Source organism: Ceratina calcarata, unplaced genomic scaffold, assembly GCF_001652005.2.
Source record: "Ceratina calcarata isolate Rehan_Ccalc_2016 unplaced genomic scaffold, ASM165200v1 scaffold525.2, whole genome shotgun sequence".
In the NCBI taxonomy this organism is placed as follows: domain Eukaryota; kingdom Metazoa; phylum Arthropoda; class Insecta; order Hymenoptera; family Apidae; genus Ceratina; species Ceratina calcarata.
The window spans coordinates 1,265,030-1,282,594 of record NW_017176396.1 but is presented as its reverse complement, the minus strand read 5'-3'; the positions used below and the strand labels follow the sequence as shown (position 1 = coordinate 1,282,594).

Sequence of the window (17,565 nt, the reverse complement as noted above, 5' to 3'; positions counted from 1 at the left end):
GTTTATTATTAGCAATGTTCTTCCGACGTGTGATTTCTTTTTAAAAAATGCGTTTCTAAAGTGCATAAACGTTTGGGATTGACTGTATAGCCAATACATCCTTAAGTATGGATTAGTGGTATAGTGAGTTTATCGTGACTTCTGGTCTTTCAATTGTTAGAATCATTGATTGTGCCAGCTATAATATTTTTGGAATTACACGATGAAGGATGTCAATTTTAATAGGGGTAAATTTAACAACGGAATGAATTGAGCAATTTCTAATTAGAGGATCGGTACTGGTAGCAGCGAGCAATGATTAAACGGTCGAATTTTAGGATATTCGCTCCCGGCTGGTGTGGATCTCTGGCACGGTTTTGAGTACAGTTTAAACACGTGAAATTACAGGGGTCGAACAACGTTTCCGAATCGTCTCGAAATACACGTTGTAGCGCGCGTGAATTTCCTTCATCGCTCGAATCTCTCGGTCCCGTCCACTATTTTCGAGTGCTAATTACACCAGTCCGCGCGATGACTGCGCCGTTTGAACACGACGTATAATTAATGCCATTAGTGCGAGACTAATGCACGCGGAACGAGGAAGGACAGAGAGGCTGATAGGAGGAGAGGAGGGGAAGGGTTCTGTGCTTCTATTATTCTACCGGTTGATGGAGATTTAAATGCGGCCGGATATATGGAGTCGGGGGTTACAGAAACAAACAACGACGGTACCCATCGATTCTAATTATTATTATCGCTGCTTTGTCAGCTATTTTTCTCATTACCGCAGTTGAATTGGAGATCGATCGCCTCGCCTGTGGCGACGATTAAACCAACCTTAGAAAAACTTGACGTGTACAGATGCACTTACATACATTTCAACTAGCTGAGCAGACGTTCCGTGTTTTAGTAACTATTTTTGTACATGTTTTACATGAACGACAAACGTATGTATTAATTGATATTCTGTTTTTCATGAATGTTTCACACATTCGTATGGATAATCTTTTTTTTTTAAAAAAAAAACATCGTTTATTCAATTGACCCTTGTCAGTCCCGCAGTTGTCATTGTTTCAAAACCGTTTCTAAATCGTATGATAGGCAGTATCATAACACAGCCACAGTCTCAGCTGTTTTCCTGCGTTTCGTTCGTTTTGCAGTTGAACGCGAACGGGTCGCTCCAATTCGAAACGGCCTCCGACTAGCCGGCTAGCTCGGTTGACTAGTCGGATGACTGGCTGGCTAATCGTACATCAGTAGGGGAATTAGAATTTTTTCATTACCCCAGCTAATTATTACACGCGAGGCGTTGCCACGTTATTAACAAGTATAATTGGTTTCACTTTGCAGGCTGGTGGCCTCGATTTAAAGGAAAATGTTGCCGTTGGAGCCACGGCTGCGTGGCCTTACCCATCCGTCTACCACCCTTACGACGCCGCCTTCGCCAGTTACCCCTTCAATGGGTGAGTTTGTGGAATCATTTATCGTATCTATTTCTCGATGGAGATTATACGTATTGTGCGATATTGAATGCAAGTCGCATTTGCAAATTGATAAGGAAGGGTTAGAGGTGTACCGACAAGGAAATCATGAATTACAAATCAACTACATTTACTAAATTTCGATTAAATAGGAAAAACTGATATTTTGTTTAGAGCACATTAGTAAAATTGAAGAGTAACAAGATATCTTCGGATATTAATATTAGAAATGTCTTTTCTCTTTGCACGATAGTTTTTAAAATCGAACTATGGAACCCAACAGATTTTATTTCATGAGAGAGTTAAGACACACTGTCACGTATTTGGGAAAACGCGGTAAGGTCGGATTATTACTGGGAAAGCCTATGTCTTTCCCTGTCAAAGTGGTATCTGTGCCAAATCCTAAATGGCGAGTATCACTTCAGGCAATTAGGGGATCACGTTTATAGACGATTTAGAAAGAAATATTGCGTATTTAAAAGTCCAGACGGTCTCTAAAGGATTTTAAATAGAATAATACCGTATAAAAAATCTTCCAACGTAATCAAAGTATAACCCATAATAATTTTAATTATTAGAACAGTATTGTGATCGAGCGGACAAATCTTGTTCAATTCTCGAGGAAGAAGCTCGTGTCTTAAATTTCTCTACTTCCTACTATTTGCATATCATTTGTTTATCATTTTTATTTCCTCGATGAGTCATCGGATAAACCGAGTGACATCGCACGGAAAGTTTTTCCATACCGGAATTATCTGAACCTAGTCTCTCGAATCTTGGCGTCACGCGTGCCTGGCTTCTCGCACGAAATCTCGACAATTTAGAGAAAGAAGAGAAGAGTTAGAGGCGGCCGGCGTCTTTTCCCTTACCCCTTTGACACACTCTGACGTGCGTCTCACCAGTAACTAACAGGCGCTGGCTCTCTCGCGGTTGAGCTAGCCGATAAACTCGCCAACACATAAACATTCCAATAAATTAGCGCTCCGTTGACCCGAGACTGTCGCCTTGGGCGTTTTTATTCTCGCGCTCAGAATCGGTCAACGCGTGTCACCGGTGAAAGGTCTCGCCCCTTTCTGATAAATCAGTAGCCGGGGTGATATCGTCCGCTCCGGTCCGAGATTACAAATATTCGGAGTCGCTGCCTGTCGACAGCTAGATGTCGAGAAAAGAAAGCTGACCACCGAGCATCCACAGTAATTAGCCCCTTGTCATCTTTCGTCTACGTTTCCGCTCACTCGTTCAAAAAATTTTTCAATTTTTACTCGTTCCCTACTACGTTCGTCCCTCCGATATTTCGCTCTCGTATCGTTATCACCGCTTGTTACTGCCACGGCGTAGCGTCTGTAGGGACGCGAAATTAAAACGCCCCAAAGCGATTTGTAACCGTGCTTTTACGACTCGCTAATGGAATCGGTAATCGTGGACAATTAGAAACAGGGTGCCGTGTCACATACAATGAAATGCAATAGGAGGGATAATATGCGTTAGCACAGAAAAGGAAGCAGCTACGTTCGCGCAATAATTTTACTTTCATTCGTCGATTTAATACAATCGGCACTATACTTAAAACGTCGCATACGTTGCCTACGTATAACAAATTGAGGACACTTAAAAAAAACTGCACGATTTTGATTCGCTGTACGATATCTAATCCTCCTCTAACAAACTTCCATATTCTTAATTCTAATTTCTGATTAAAGAAAGGAAAAGAAATATACTGTAAACAAGAAAATTACTAATTATCTAAATAGCGACTTATGCCCCGTCATATATTATACTTATAACAAAAACGCATTAATCTCTGTTTCTCTGTTCTATGAATGCGTAAATAAAGTTGCAATTACGATAAAAGACGTCTGACCGATATCGGCGGTTCCAATCGGTTTTAGAGAAGATTCTAGAGAAACGGTTCGGACGGATGATCTCGCGATCACGTATTCCAACGACCTGGTGACAACGTCGTCGTTGCGTTGTCACCTCGTGGAATCTATACACCGTCGCACCGCGCGTGACGCACTTCCGGTCGGAGACTGCTTCGTATGCAAGGAAGCGATCGGGTACTACAGCTTGCTTAGCATCCATTCGGTCTGGTCGGCTCGCGGCGGGCACCGGGTCTTCCATTACGGTAGACCTACCGCACCGGAACCACCCGGCCGAACGATAACAATTACCGGAAGATCCGAGGATGCACCTGCGAGCCACGAGATTTACTTCGCCTGTGTTATCTTTGATTTTGTTACAGGCTCGTGTCACTTCCTTTCTCTGGTGATTTTTATTCTTAGAAAATTAACAGCGAATGTTACACGAAGTGTTTGCTTAAATTTGCCGCGGTGTTGATTGATACGTTTTAATTTCTCGCCATTTCATTTGTCAAGATAAGTCGAGCCGGCCGTAACACCGCTCCTTCCATGTTCTTGATTCCTCTTTTAATTCAATCAGCAGATATAAATATACGTTAATTGATGCACGTGGCCAGAGATAATGGGCGGTGATTCGATTAAATCGAGATCAAATTCAAAACTCGATGAGATACTAATGGAATCAATTTTCCTCTGTCAGCGACAACAACACGTGCTGTCGCGCCGCTTATCGAGACAACGAATAACTTAGCGTATTAATTACGCTACTTAAAAAGCAAGGATAATGTACGCCTGAGTAGTTTGTAGTTAAGCAAAACTCGTTCATCGCCGGCCATTACCATTTACATATCCATGTATTTTCATAAACAACGAACACGTTTACATACCTTCCATCGGTCGCGTTCACTTAATAAATAATTAACGTACAAGGTTTTTTTTATTCTTAAGATTGTATGAGTCGTAAAATCTCTGCCAAAAGTTTAAGACATGTAATAAACTTTTAGAAAAGATGATAATAATTATAGAGGAGTGAGGTTTAAAAAGTTGTTCGTCCTGCTCTTCTCGGTTAAAAGGAATTTTTAACGTTCTGTAATTATTACTTTTACATACTTTTTATTGTATATCTTAAATAATATCCTCGAAATTGACATTATTTGAGCTTTAACATATTCTTAAATCATGTATTAAGAATTATACTAAATTACAAAATTCTGTTATTACTGTATTCATATTTTTCCATAAATGAAATCAAAATTCTGTGATTCGACATGAGAATTTAATACGTAATAACTTTTTTAATAGTTTATAAATTTTGTACAGTGTTTCATTGTAATATTTAGTACCAGTTAAAATTTCAATGCTTTGTCATTGTTTTTATATGAGGGTCCATATATCTTTAACAAAATCGATCAATCTACTTCGTCCGTTTTCCGGTCACATGATACTTGATCAAGACTTATTTTCAGATGAATATGTAAATAAGAGCTGGGTGCAATATTTATTTTTTATGTCAACCGACACTAATTCCACATTGTCACAGGAAGCATGCGTAACTCTGTTCCCGGAGAAGTGATTAATAACGCTAAGTCGACGTGCATGTAACAATAAATTATTGTATCAATAATAAGCATGAACCGTTTAGAATTACTAGCGCTTACGCAACACGAAGTCGTTAATCGTCTACCAACAGCATTCCTGATTCTTTGTCACTAAATGAAAAACAGTAACCCACAGTGTCGTAGAAAATTGAATCAACCCTGTTAATTATTAGAGAATTGTGAGAACTCCACAATGGATAATTAGCGATTCTTTTATTCAAAGAATATTTATTAAAACCAGTGATTAAAAAATCGCCAAGGTGACAAGAGTCAAGAGAAAGAAAAAGAGAGATGCTATGCCCGAGGCGCGTTTGACATGAGCATACAAAATGCCGATAATGCAGAACGTTGGCATGCACGACCGCGAGGTCTCCGGGATCGTACGGGTTAACGGTCTCGTCCTTCCGGTGGATTGGCCCTGCTTCCGGGGACATATAGGGTAAACAATAAGAAACAACCGTGTAGCTCGAGCGCGCACCTCGCGCGGTTGTAAGTACTTACATACATACGAGTGCGCATTACGTGCGCTGCGTTCCTATGCCTGGTTTCGACTTCCCTCTCGGTCGAAGCCGCGCCCGACCGGCTGATCGACGACTACGACGAAATCGACACGTATTATTAAGTATGTCCGTATATTATTAAGCGCGTCCGTACAACGACCGATGTGTCGGCACGCGCTGCGAACCTCAGCCGCGTTTAAGGACATACGAACGACCCGCGAATCCCTAATCGCGTCGTCGAAACAGGTGCGCGAGTCGATTTCTAGTTACGAACATGGTGATACTGGAGAAAAGATTTTATTCTCGTGTAATAAATCCACGTACGCAATAAATTCGACTCCGTAATATAAAAAATGAGGAATCGATAGTGAATCTTGAAATGTCATTTGCAGATTAAATTTATAAATGAAGCTACTGTTCCTATTTATTAATGTACCAATTAGTATATATGTTTCATATTAAATTACAGTTTGAAACAGATAACAGGTAATAAAAAATTAACGAGTTCTATAAATGAGATTACCTCACTACAAATTTATTCCAATAATTGAAAAAGTGAAGGCGTTCGATTTTGTTTTACTCGATCATGAACGGAAATTGGGTATCAGTCGAATTGATTTTCGACGCTAACTCGGTTTGCTTCCCACTAATTTGATAAGATTAAACAGAAATTTTACACGGAAAGGTCCCTGTACGATTCTAAAACGTACATTGTATTTCACCTTTGTCAGTCAGATAGGTTTAAGTATCGAAAGTGAACATACTGTGCGCATTATCTAACCATGTATTTACCAAAATGTGAAGCGATACTATCATTGACGACTCACTACTATCGTGAACCGCTTAGCGTTGCCAGCGGCCAGTGTACTAAATGCGCGCCGGAACGATAAGATCGCTTATTTGATTTACGCGTTGGTTAGCGAGTAAGTACTACTCGCTGCCAACCCCTTTTGAAAGCCACGCCAAATATTTGCCGTCTTCGCTAGCGGCAATCGCATTATGATACAATCGAACCGGCGCGCGCTTGATTCAACGTCTGGTCAGACGTTTAACAAGATTGTCCTCCGATACCCTTTACCTACGCAGAATGCGCAACTCCGTTAGTTTCCGTGTCTATATTTTGAAATCTCTGTAGTTTATAGCCTTGATCAGCCGTGTTTTCCACGCTCGTTTCTAAGTTCAAGACTGAACTACGCCTGTTTTATACGATCATCGAGTCGAGATTGAAAATTCCAATTGATATCACAAATGTCTTACATTTGTTCCATATTACTGTAACCTGATTTTGAGAGATTAGATTTAAATTAGAAATATCGTGAAATTCTTAATAATTATAATCTGAAGTGCCACTTCGTTCTACCGATTTTTAAACGTTGACAATTGTGTTAAAGGGAACGAAATTCATTCTCGGTAACATTCCCGGGAGGCTCGTTCCCTGAACTCGGATACAACGCGAACTGGGAATATCCCTGGGTCTAATGAGCCCAGTCGTTCAGGACGTGTCACGTCCCGCGATGATGTACGGCCGTTTAATGACCCGGTTTCGGATCCCAGCCGGGGTGCTTTTTGTCCCGCAAGGGTTGCGCCTGTGAAAAGCTCGGGGACACGCGTTTTTCGTCTCGTGTCCGCCCTCCTTGCACTTCTGCTTTTGAAACTCCGCCGCGACGTGACGACGTGCGGATGACAGCGTTTCGTCCATCCGCCAGGCCGCGCCTCCTCGCGCTTTTTCCCATTAGCCTTAATAGACGCGGATTAAATCCTCCGCCCGGATTTAATGACTCAGTCTCGCCCCCATATTCTCTTTGCAAGAGAATGGAATCTTATCACGCGTGTCAAAATCCCGAGAAATAATTGATAGCCTAAGGAAGGATTGTCTGTATTATATATGCGAAATTTACAAAGGATTAGACTTGAATTTACGTTTGCTTAGGCTTAAATTATTCTTAAGCACCCAACAAAGTATTAAAAATTTAAAAAGCTGTAAGCAAGTCTATTTCTGACGCCCTCAATTCTTCTGGCTTCTGTCAATTCCAGTAATTTAGCCGTGGAATGAAAGCCGTGGCGGGTAATCTCGATAATTCATCAGCGGCTGATTTTAATCGCAGCTCCTATACAAGTTCGGCGAGCCGTTGATGGATTTAAACGATCGCGCGACAAAGTGGCGGGCTGTGTATCATTTTATAGAAACTCCGACCGAGGGAGAGATTGTATAATCTCTATTACGAGAGTTATACCGTGTGTGTACGCGCGGATGCGAGCGGGTGCACGTAGGTATGCATACGTACGTGTATGTCCTATTCTGTAGACCGGCGGCAATCTTCGACACGCGCGCACGGCTCGCACAAGCGCGCGGTTTACGATCGATCTGTCACGTCGCGGGTAACTGGTAATAAAGTTGGATGTGGAACGACCGACTGTCATCGCGTACGCAGAACTTTCTCGCTTGTACTGTGGCGAGTCTCGGCTCGGTTCTAACAAAACTCCTTAACGTTTGCTCGGTCCGTTGCGTAAATCGAGTGAAAACCCTAATCGACGTTTCCACTCACTTGTACGCAAGATCTAAAACTAGGAATATAAGTAGCGAAAAACGAATCTCGTTATCCTGCAGTCATTATCTCTTCTTCTTGTTGTCTCTAAAATTGTCTGATAGACTTTGCCTGTAAATTGTCTGAAGAAAGTATCAAATCCAATTCGGTTTGCGCACACTCGATATTCCCTTAGGCCGGGGCGGTGAACAAGCGTTGGCGGTTGGACAGAGATGAAAGGGGACCGCGCAAAAGGTTGGCGTGGCTTCGCGGTTGATTAAACCGAAACGCGACCACGAGGTAGGAAGGTTCTTTGCTTTCTAGGTGAGTGAACGCGTGCTTTGAGGGGAAGCGTGGCGTTTCGTGTACACACGTTTATGTACTTACCTGTATGCATATGCACGCGAACCGAGTACGTGTATCTTTGTACCGAAGGGAAGATGGCGTCACCGAAATGGCTGCGGGCACCTTCGTTGATAAAACGCGAAGCACGCGGAGCCCTACCTGGGAAAAGGTGTGCGTCGACGATACACGTTAGGGCGCTACGGGGACGGGCGATAGTAACGTGAGAACGGTGGAGAGGAAGGAAAGAAGTCGGATATCACCCCTAGTTACCAGCGGTAACGAGGGGCGGAGTCGGTTGAGCCGCCGCCGTCACAGGCGCCCCGCACACCTGCCTCGTTTCGAACTGGCCATGGTCACTCACCCCCGTTTTTATCCCCCTTAAAGGCTGCGCCATGACAAACGCGTTTACGTTTAACCGCCGTGAGTCGCGAGAAATGGCCGTTTCAGTAGACTTAATGGTTGATTCGCTTGGATCGTTACCGAGGGTAACACAACGGCACGATGTTCTGGAGAATCGAGATCAACAGAGATCGTGTTACTGTAGAATCTGTATAAATCTGACAATTGACGATGTATCCACATTTTGAGAGACTCACGTGCGATCATTTCCCTTGCATTATAACAATCGTATTATATTACTACTTATATTTAAAAAACTTAATTATTACTGATTTTCCTGTGAAAGGAATTGTAACTAGATAAAATGCCTGCAGACGGCTGGGCAACAGGAAAAGGCTGATAATATTATCCCTATGGGAACTGTAGGCAGATTGACGAAGGGGGTGCGAGAAATGGTAACAAAAGCGCGAGGATGAAAACGGGAAGAGGAGGACGGGCCGATTAGCAATCGCTCTGGAGACAAGCAGTTTTGATGCGATCAATCCCCTATTGCGAGCGAGAAGAGGAAAGAGAGTACGATTATACTTGGCTATACGTATGCGCGTATACACATAATACGATCTGTATATAGATATACTGGGAAAGGGTTAACGTTTTAAAGCGGTCCACGAAAATGCGCCTCCGTGGTTGTGTCTGTATACGTGTGTGTGTGTGTGATGATACTGGGGCGAAAGATAGATAGGTAGAAGCGTGCAGAGAGAAGAGAAAAAGTTGGAGCGGTGGCCCGGGCAGAGAAAGGAAAGGAAATAGAGAAACGGAGTGAATGGCGGAAGAGAGAGACTGTGGACAGGGAAGAGGCGGAGAGAGAGATATGGAGACTCGACAACCCGACGGTGGCAGGAGGGTGGTTGGCAGGGAGGAGGAGACGGAATCGGTAGAAAGCAGCAGTTCCCGCTCTCGGGGGCGGCTGGCTGTTATCATGAGAAACAAGCTTCCACTCTGATTTTTTAATCCGATCCGCGCCCCCTGCCATCCGGCTGAATTTTAAAATAACTGCAGAACGCCATTTGCTCGTCGCAAACAGACCGGGGTTAAGCCATCCTCCCTTCGCCCTCTTTCTCTCTTTTTCCCATCTCATCCCGGTCCTCTCTGTTTCACCTCCGTGTGCTCGCCTCTCGTGGACCACCTACTTCTATCGTCCTCCTCCTGGACTCTCCTCGCTCTGCTCGCGCGTGTGTACAGGCCTTCGACCCACGCCTCGGCCGGATGGATAGGAGAATTCTCTTGTAAATGTGCGTACGAGAATGTGCCCTCTCTACACACCCATCGGAGGAGACGGCTGCGATGCCAAATTGAAATGTTTAGCGCCTCGTTTCAGCTGCTGTGAATCCCGTGTGCACGGCGGGGGATGAGAGAAGGAGAGTGAGAGGGAGATGGAAAGACAGATCGGACCGCGAAGGGAACAACCGGCCCGAAAAGTTAGAGGGGTAGAAGGAAGATGGAAGGGCCAGTAGATAGCGTGTTGCGTAGGCTTGCTCCTACGGGGTTGGGTAGATAAGTGACAGTTTTATTAATTTCCCATCTCGCCCCGTCGCGTCGCGACCGCCCTTCGCCCCCTCGAAACACGTCAGTCGCGCGTCCACACACGCTACTCTTCTGCCATCCTCCGCGTCTCCTGCTCTTTCCTCTCGCGCGCGTACTTACGACGAAAGGGGGTGAAAATAAAGCTCAATAATGGCGGCTGCAGTTGTCAGGAAGGTGTTCCTTCTTCTTGTCGGATCAGAATCCACGGTACCTTCCGTTACGTGATGGACGTCCTGTCATTTATGTCAGTTCATAAATTCGTTTTACTTTAAATAATTTGAAACCAAAGCGTTCCGAATTTCGAATGCGTATACATCAATTTTGTTGGTATCTAGCACAGTTAATGTGATTAATAGTATCTATGTATGTTTGTAAAAGTTCCGGTTAGGGAAGACTAGATAGATAATGTAAAAAAGACCACAACGTCGGAAAAAGCATGTCGCGAGATATGGTAGCACGAGGAAGGGAGCCAAGAATAGTCATCGGTGGTAAATGAAACAGAGTAAGAGAGGAAGGAAGTAAGCATCTCTTCCAGCCGCGTTCGCCGACGGAAAATTTAATTTCGATCCCGTCGATTCAGCAGTTATACCGAAGTTTAATCTTTGATAAGGGTTAGTCTTTTAGTAATGGGATCCCAGGGGGTCGGTCTCTCTGGTCCGATGGGGAGACGAACGGAGAGAAACGCGGTTGACTCTCTCTTGCTCTCTCCTTTCTTTCCACTCCACTCCTCTACGACCAGGATGAAAGGAAAGGAGCTTAAACCGTTAGATAGAGATCTGCTCTCGGGATGAAAGTAGTAGCTACCCGCTTATATCGTTCTTCTAACCGAACAGGACTCGGACTTTTATACCGGAGCCACGGGAGGAAGGCGTAACGAGCCTCACGATTGGATAAGTTTTCCGACACGAACTACCACCGAAGGCTTTGCCTTCCTCTTCTGTCTACCTCGTTCTCCTTCCTCCTGTATATGTCTCTCTGTTATCCAATTCGCTCGTATAACGTCTCCCAACTTGTGTACGTCCTCCGCTGTCTTATATCCGGGTCACGTATACCCGACGACGATGAGAACTGTGGTCGACGTCGAAGGACTTAATAAAAGGATGGACTCTCTTGTCTGCTCGTCAAGTGGTTCCTATTAAAGACTTTGCTCAATTCGCTGCCGCGAGACCTCTCGCAGTATTTTTTTTTTGTGACTGAAGCCACGGAATGAGATTCGTTTAAGTTGTTAGCCTTTGAGAGACTAAAATCGATAATGCAACGAAGGAGATCGAAGGATCCTGGGACTCAGTGGGCGCTTGGTTTGCTCTGTTTCAGTTATGGCATGGATCTGAACGGTGCCAGACGGAAAAACGCGACACGAGAGACGACGAGCACGCTCAAGGCCTGGTTGAACGAGCACAAGAAGAATCCGTATCCGACGAAGGGCGAGAAAATTATGCTGGCCATCATCACGAAGATGACTCTGACCCAAGTGTCCACGTGGTTCGCGAACGCGCGGAGACGACTGAAGAAAGAGAACAAGATGACGTGGGAACCGAGGAACAGGGTCGAGGATGAGGATAACAACAACGAGGACGATGACAGCGGAAGGAAGAGCGTCGACGAGAAGGACCGGCTAGGTAAATACTGCAACGAATCCGATTCGCCTTCACCCTTTCCTTTCCTCGAACGAAACCATCCGAGTACCATCTTTTCATCGCTCGTAGACAAATCCTGTTCTTTGTCCACAGATTCAAAGGACTCGGGCACCGGGTCGAGCGAAGACGGAGAGCGACCGGCCCACCGGATGGACCTTCTGGGCACTAGCGGTGGGTCCGCGGGTGTTCAAGGTAGAACCGAGAGCGAGTGGAGCGAATCGCGAGCAGACAGTGGTCCAGATAGTCCGGAGTGCCTCTACGATCAGAGAGAGCCCAGGCATCCTCTGCAGCTCCAGCATCCGGCGTACCTCGCTTCCTCTCACGGCCGTTTGTTACGTCATCCGTCACCCGAAAGTACGCCACCCAGCAGTCACCACTTACCCGCGTCGACCACTGCGTCGTCGACAGGCAGCGGAGTCACCACGAAGCCGCGGATCTGGTCCTTGGCCGACATGGCGAGTAAGGACGGCGAGCAGCAGAGTCCGACGCCGACGACAATGGCTGGTCTCTCGTCTCCTTACGGTGGTAGCGGCGGGGCAGGTGGAGGAGTCGCTGGAGGTGGCGGCGGCGGAGGTGGAAAGTTGGTGAGTCCTTTGGCCAGTCGATTACCACCCCATTACCCCCTGCACCCGGCGATGCACTCGGGAGCGCAGTTCGTCCGGCATCATCCGGATTTCTATCGAAATCTGTACGGCGCGTCTCACCTCGGGTCCGGCGACATGTCCCTACTGGAGACGTATTCGAGGACGTTGGGCGGACTGAGCGGCGTGATGCCGCCATCCACGGCGCCCAGTATACTAACGTCTTCCTCTTCGACCGTCTCAGCGAGCGGTAACGTTAAACCTTTCACGATTAACGGCGGTACCGGTGCTCCCGGTGGACCCGGCGTGCTTTTGACCACCGCCACCTCCGGTTTGTCTCCTTCTTCCTCGTCGACGGCGTCTTCCGGTGGGTCCGGTGAGTCGCCCCATCCGAGCGGAAGCTTGCCGTCCACGCAGGAGCTCAAATCACCCGGCAGGGTGTGATTCCCGCGTGTACCGGGACCACGACGGACTTAGGTATACTGAAACAAATTCGCTCGAATCGAGATAATGTTCGAGCAACGGGAGCTTCTCGCCCGCGCAGGAGACGTTCCGCGCGGCGCCAGTGTTTGGTGTGGATGACAATAATCAGAGACTACAACCCTTGTAATTAGTGTACAGTAATCGAGCGAAGAGAAGCGAGTCGGAACGAGATACATGAAATTAGGTATAAAATACTGCCCCTCCCCCATGCCTTCGGATCATCCCCTGGCCTCTGTCCATCGTTCCTAGTTTGTCTCTCTTCGTCTTTCGGACTCACCGTGCTACCCTCCCCATCGCCCTCCTAGTTCCTGCTCTCTCTGGTCCTTCGTCGCAATTATTTTCCTGCTTCTTCTCGAGGAAGGGAAAAATCGAAACGTGGGAAGGAAAAGGCGAAGGAGAGGAAACAGAAGGAGAAATCCCGTAGGACCCGTTTATCTCTTCCTTAGGGCAGCTAATCTGCGGTTTAAAAGGTAAATGATAAAAAAAAAAGAAAGCAAGATACAGATATCCTAGGCGTGTCTACTACGACGACATTAATATTATATATAAAGTATATTATATATATAAATACACACAGACACACACGATAATAATTAATAATTATTTATGCGTTTGTAAATAGTAGAGAGGGCCCAGTAGAGAGCGTCCGGCCAGTGTATGTATTGTATGTAGAGTAGGCACCGATATTATTATTATAATAATTGAGATCATAATTCATACTAACGACGACAGCGATTATTATTATTATGATTATTATTATTATTATGGATTATTATTATTATTATTATTGTTATTGCAATGTTTATAATATTATCGATTCACGTCGGCTCGGTCGATCATGACGTGAGAAATATGGATCGTTGATCGCCGTATGACAGATTACGGAGGAACACGTGCGCGGAGCGCGACCCTCGCCTGGAACGAACGACGCGGAAACTCGCCACCACGAGTTCCTCTCCGTTCGTAAGTATTATTTATTTATTGCTGTTGCGCGCTCCCCGTAAGACGACGAACCCGCAGAATATTGTCGCTAATCGTGATATATAAAACGCGTGAAAAGGTGATATAAAAATCGTACACGCGACGCGTTTCTTTCCTGCCTCCTCTCTTATCCCAATCCCTTTTTTTCCTCTCTCTTTCTTTCCTTTCGAGCGACGCGGTTTTTTCGTCGAACGTGCCCAACTCCGTAATCTGACAGAACCTCTGGAACTCGCGTTGCGCCCGAACCTTTCAGCGACGCCCTTCGCTTTTACAGAAGGGCGAGGAAACGTATGCGCTATACTTGATCACCGCGCGCAGGTAACCGAAGATGTTGTTCTCGTGTATAGCAGCGAGGCGCAACGTTAACCGTCAACATATCATGTCATGTCGAGAGTGAACGATCGCCATCACCTTTTAGTCATTCGTGTCCAAAATTTCACGCGAGCTCGCCACGATGCCACATTGGCAGATGGCCCGCAGACTGTGTCCTTTCGCAATAAACGAATCATTATAAAAAAAAGAGAGAATGTCTTTGAGCTGTAGTCATTGTTCCTTACCCCCTTGTTCCAATCGATCATCCGGTCCGTCGATCTGTGAGAAAAAACTCCGATAGCTTTACAAGTATGTAGTGGGAAAAGGTGAGTAATCAAGGATGTATTTTTTTTTTAACAATTTAATAATTGCTCAGTAGATACGTGTTTGACGTATTAACGACAGTCCTTGCGTTACATTTTTATATACAATAATTCAGATTTGACGATTTTTAATAAAAAGAATTGAGACGTTAAGAACCAAGTGTCTTTTAAAATACTATTTGCATTGTTTATGTCCGACATTAGAGGGTTAAGTTAAGAGTGGACAGTTTCTTAACGATCGGACTCGCGAAACGAGAAACGGGAACGCGAATGATTATGCTGGCCACCGGCTAATCGCATGTATCGAGAGACAATACGCGCCAGAGGGATTCCACCGAGTACCACAAAGAGGGAACAAAAGAGATAGGGAGGACAGTCTGCCGGCGCGGCGGCGCAGCGGCAGATGAATATGAAACGTCGTCTCGTTCTCGGAACCGGCCGTAAGATGTACTTATAAAAATGCAAAGCGACCGACTTCTGGGTGGTTGCGGGACAAGCTTGGTTATTAGTAAACATTTAAATCGCCAATCGCTATAGGTATACGGACAGCAGCGGGGGAATGCCACGGACCGATGGTGTTCCCCTTCGTCCTCACTCTTTCCCTCTGTCACTGTTCCACGACCAGTCTCGATACGTTCCTCCGTCTCGTTTTCGAACGAGATGGAAACAGCAGAGGGAAGAGGAGAATCGAGGCCGGATCGAGCGTGGTGGAGGAAACAAGAAATCAAGCCGCGGGACCACCCGCCACGGCCTTGGGGGCACCGAGCCGCGGATCCCAAGGAGGTCCATCCCGTCTTCATGAATCAACTCGTTCCTGAATCGGCATAAACCTTCAAAGAGTTGTGCTGTGCCCGGGGTCCTCCATCCCTCCGTGCCCCACTCGCTTAGATCCCGCAGAGTTATGTGGACACCCGTATCCCCCTTTCCGTTTCGATTTTTCCCTCTTATCCCTTCTCGGTCGTGCGTACGCCGTCTTCGAAAATCGAACCGCTATTTATACGGACAATCTGTGATCAGATGACAGAACGTAATACGCGCGTCCAATTTTAAATTGAGACGACTGACGTTACGATATCATTTCAATAGAAGCCACTGTTCGCGTTCGTATTCATTCTTCGGTTCGAACGCCAACTCTGGAAGCTCCACGTCTCATTCGGACAGTACGTGAAATTAATTTGTCAGCGACCACGATCGCGAGGTGTACGTTACATATCCCGTTCACCAAATCTGAGCGCGAGGAAAACTTCTAATTTTAGAATGAAAAAAAAAATGTATTAAGTCGCGCGCTTAATGCGCAGAACGGCATTTAAATTGCCCGGTAAACCCGTTTTATGCCACCATAAAGATAGCGATGTGCAAAAATGCAGGTGGCACGACGTGTACGTGTATACGCTCGTACCCAGAGTTTCTCGGGACAAGCCCGCGGGGAGTGTACTCCAGATAAAACCGACCCATTACCAATATAATAGTAGCTCAGTTGCAAAATGATCGTGTCGTCCAGGCACTAACCGAGACAACACTATCTACCGACCCGACGTGGATGCTGCTTTTTAGTAGCTTTACCTGGCGAACAGACGATAATCAAGCCGCGGTACGTATCTCACCTGTGTACGCTTGTACACTCCCGTTAATAAGTCGCCAGACATTCACAGTCGAATAAGAGATGTAAAATGAATAATCCTAAACTGAATTAAACTTGTGATAATGTACATAGTTAACACTGTATTTCAGAAAACAAATCTTGTACGTATTCTATGCTGAATGAATCTACTCTTGCAATTCTTTATTATTTCATTCATTGCGTAATACAACAAATGAAAATAAAAATATTATTATGTGTAATTTGTCTTCGTATTGTCTTCAGTTTTATCTCTTCTTCGTTTATTGTTTACGTGGCAAAAATGAGCATCAAGAGAAAAGTTATAATTTCTCTTTACTAGAAAGACAGTTCTTCTTTGTGTGTAATACAATTTGATTAGTTGTTGGACTTCGTTGCTTCGTTTATTTAAAAACCGTTGGAAGACGGACCGACTAAAACCAATAAAAGTTAACAGCTAGCCGTTGGGTTCTGGTGAACAACAGTGTAACGATGTTGAGTCTTTGGGAGCAGAGGTCCTCGAACTCAGTTTCGGAACGCGGAGTCCTCGTAAGTCTTATCCGGAGGACTCTGCAAATGGGCGCAGAGAGAGGAGAAGCGGTCAGGTTTAGCCGTGGACAGGCAGGCAACGCTTTCGCGAAAGGGAGGAACGATAAACTATACTAAACTGCCGCTCTCCGTGGCTCCGATGCTTTATTGGCTTTTATCGACTTTTAACGCAACCACCACGGATTCCTTTATGGAAACGCCGTTAATTTTACGACACGGGCATATTTAGCCCGCGGGCTTCTCGTAAAATCATACTTCGCCGGTCGCGATAAAGTTAAAAACATCGGCAGGCTTAAAGGCGAAGTTCGCCTCGTAAATATGACAGGGGTGGACGAGGCGACGCACTTACTAGACGGAGAAGGTGGCAAGTTTACGTGGCAAGGGTGGCGAGGTTCGACAGGGGGGGGGGGCAGAGCGCTGCGGCGGCAGCGGCTCCGTTTTCGCCTCGTTGTAATTAACTTATGGTAATTAACGGACTCTCGTAGGCGGGAAAAAAAGATTTCTATTAGGCTTCCGCGTCTTCGCAACTTTTTTTTATTACGTCGTTTAATTGAAGCGCTGCTTTCGCTTACTTTCCCGGCGCGGTCTCAGCGAGACGACGACGACGGCTTCGCTCGATTTAATCCGAAAATCCTCGATTCGCTGTAAAAGTCTCTTCGCGAGACACGCGGTGATTCGTTTTCCCTCGGCGCGCAACCGTGTGTGTCGAAAGGTAGCAAGGCGTGTAGGAGGTGAATAATGAATGGCAACGTCGGAACAACTTGCTGGACGAGCGTCTCCTCGAACGCGGATCGGTACGACCAGGGGTGCAGGCTCGCTCGCGAGTTCCGGGTGAAACGACATGAAAAATTAACGGGCCCGCGTTTTGACGTCGCGTCAAAGTTCTCGTTGT

The 17,565-nt window shown here is 45.7% G+C and overlaps 1 protein-coding gene across 1 annotated transcript in view; it reads left to right on the top strand.

The window, feature by feature from the left end:
• The window catches only part of mirr (iroquois-class homeodomain protein mirror), a 33,662-nt gene extending 19,124 nt beyond the window's left edge, over positions 1-14,538 (top strand). Inside the window, exons 3-5 of the mRNA XM_018030345.2 lie at positions 1,330-1,442; positions 11,525-11,829; positions 11,941-14,538. Coding sequence (XP_017885834.1) covers positions 1,330-1,442; positions 11,525-11,829; positions 11,941-12,872 — 1,350 coding nt within the window. The 3' untranslated portion in view covers positions 12,873-14,538. The remainder of the gene's footprint in view (positions 1-1,329; positions 1,443-11,524; positions 11,830-11,940) is intronic.
• The last annotated feature ends 3,027 nt before the right edge of the window (positions 14,539-17,565 follow it).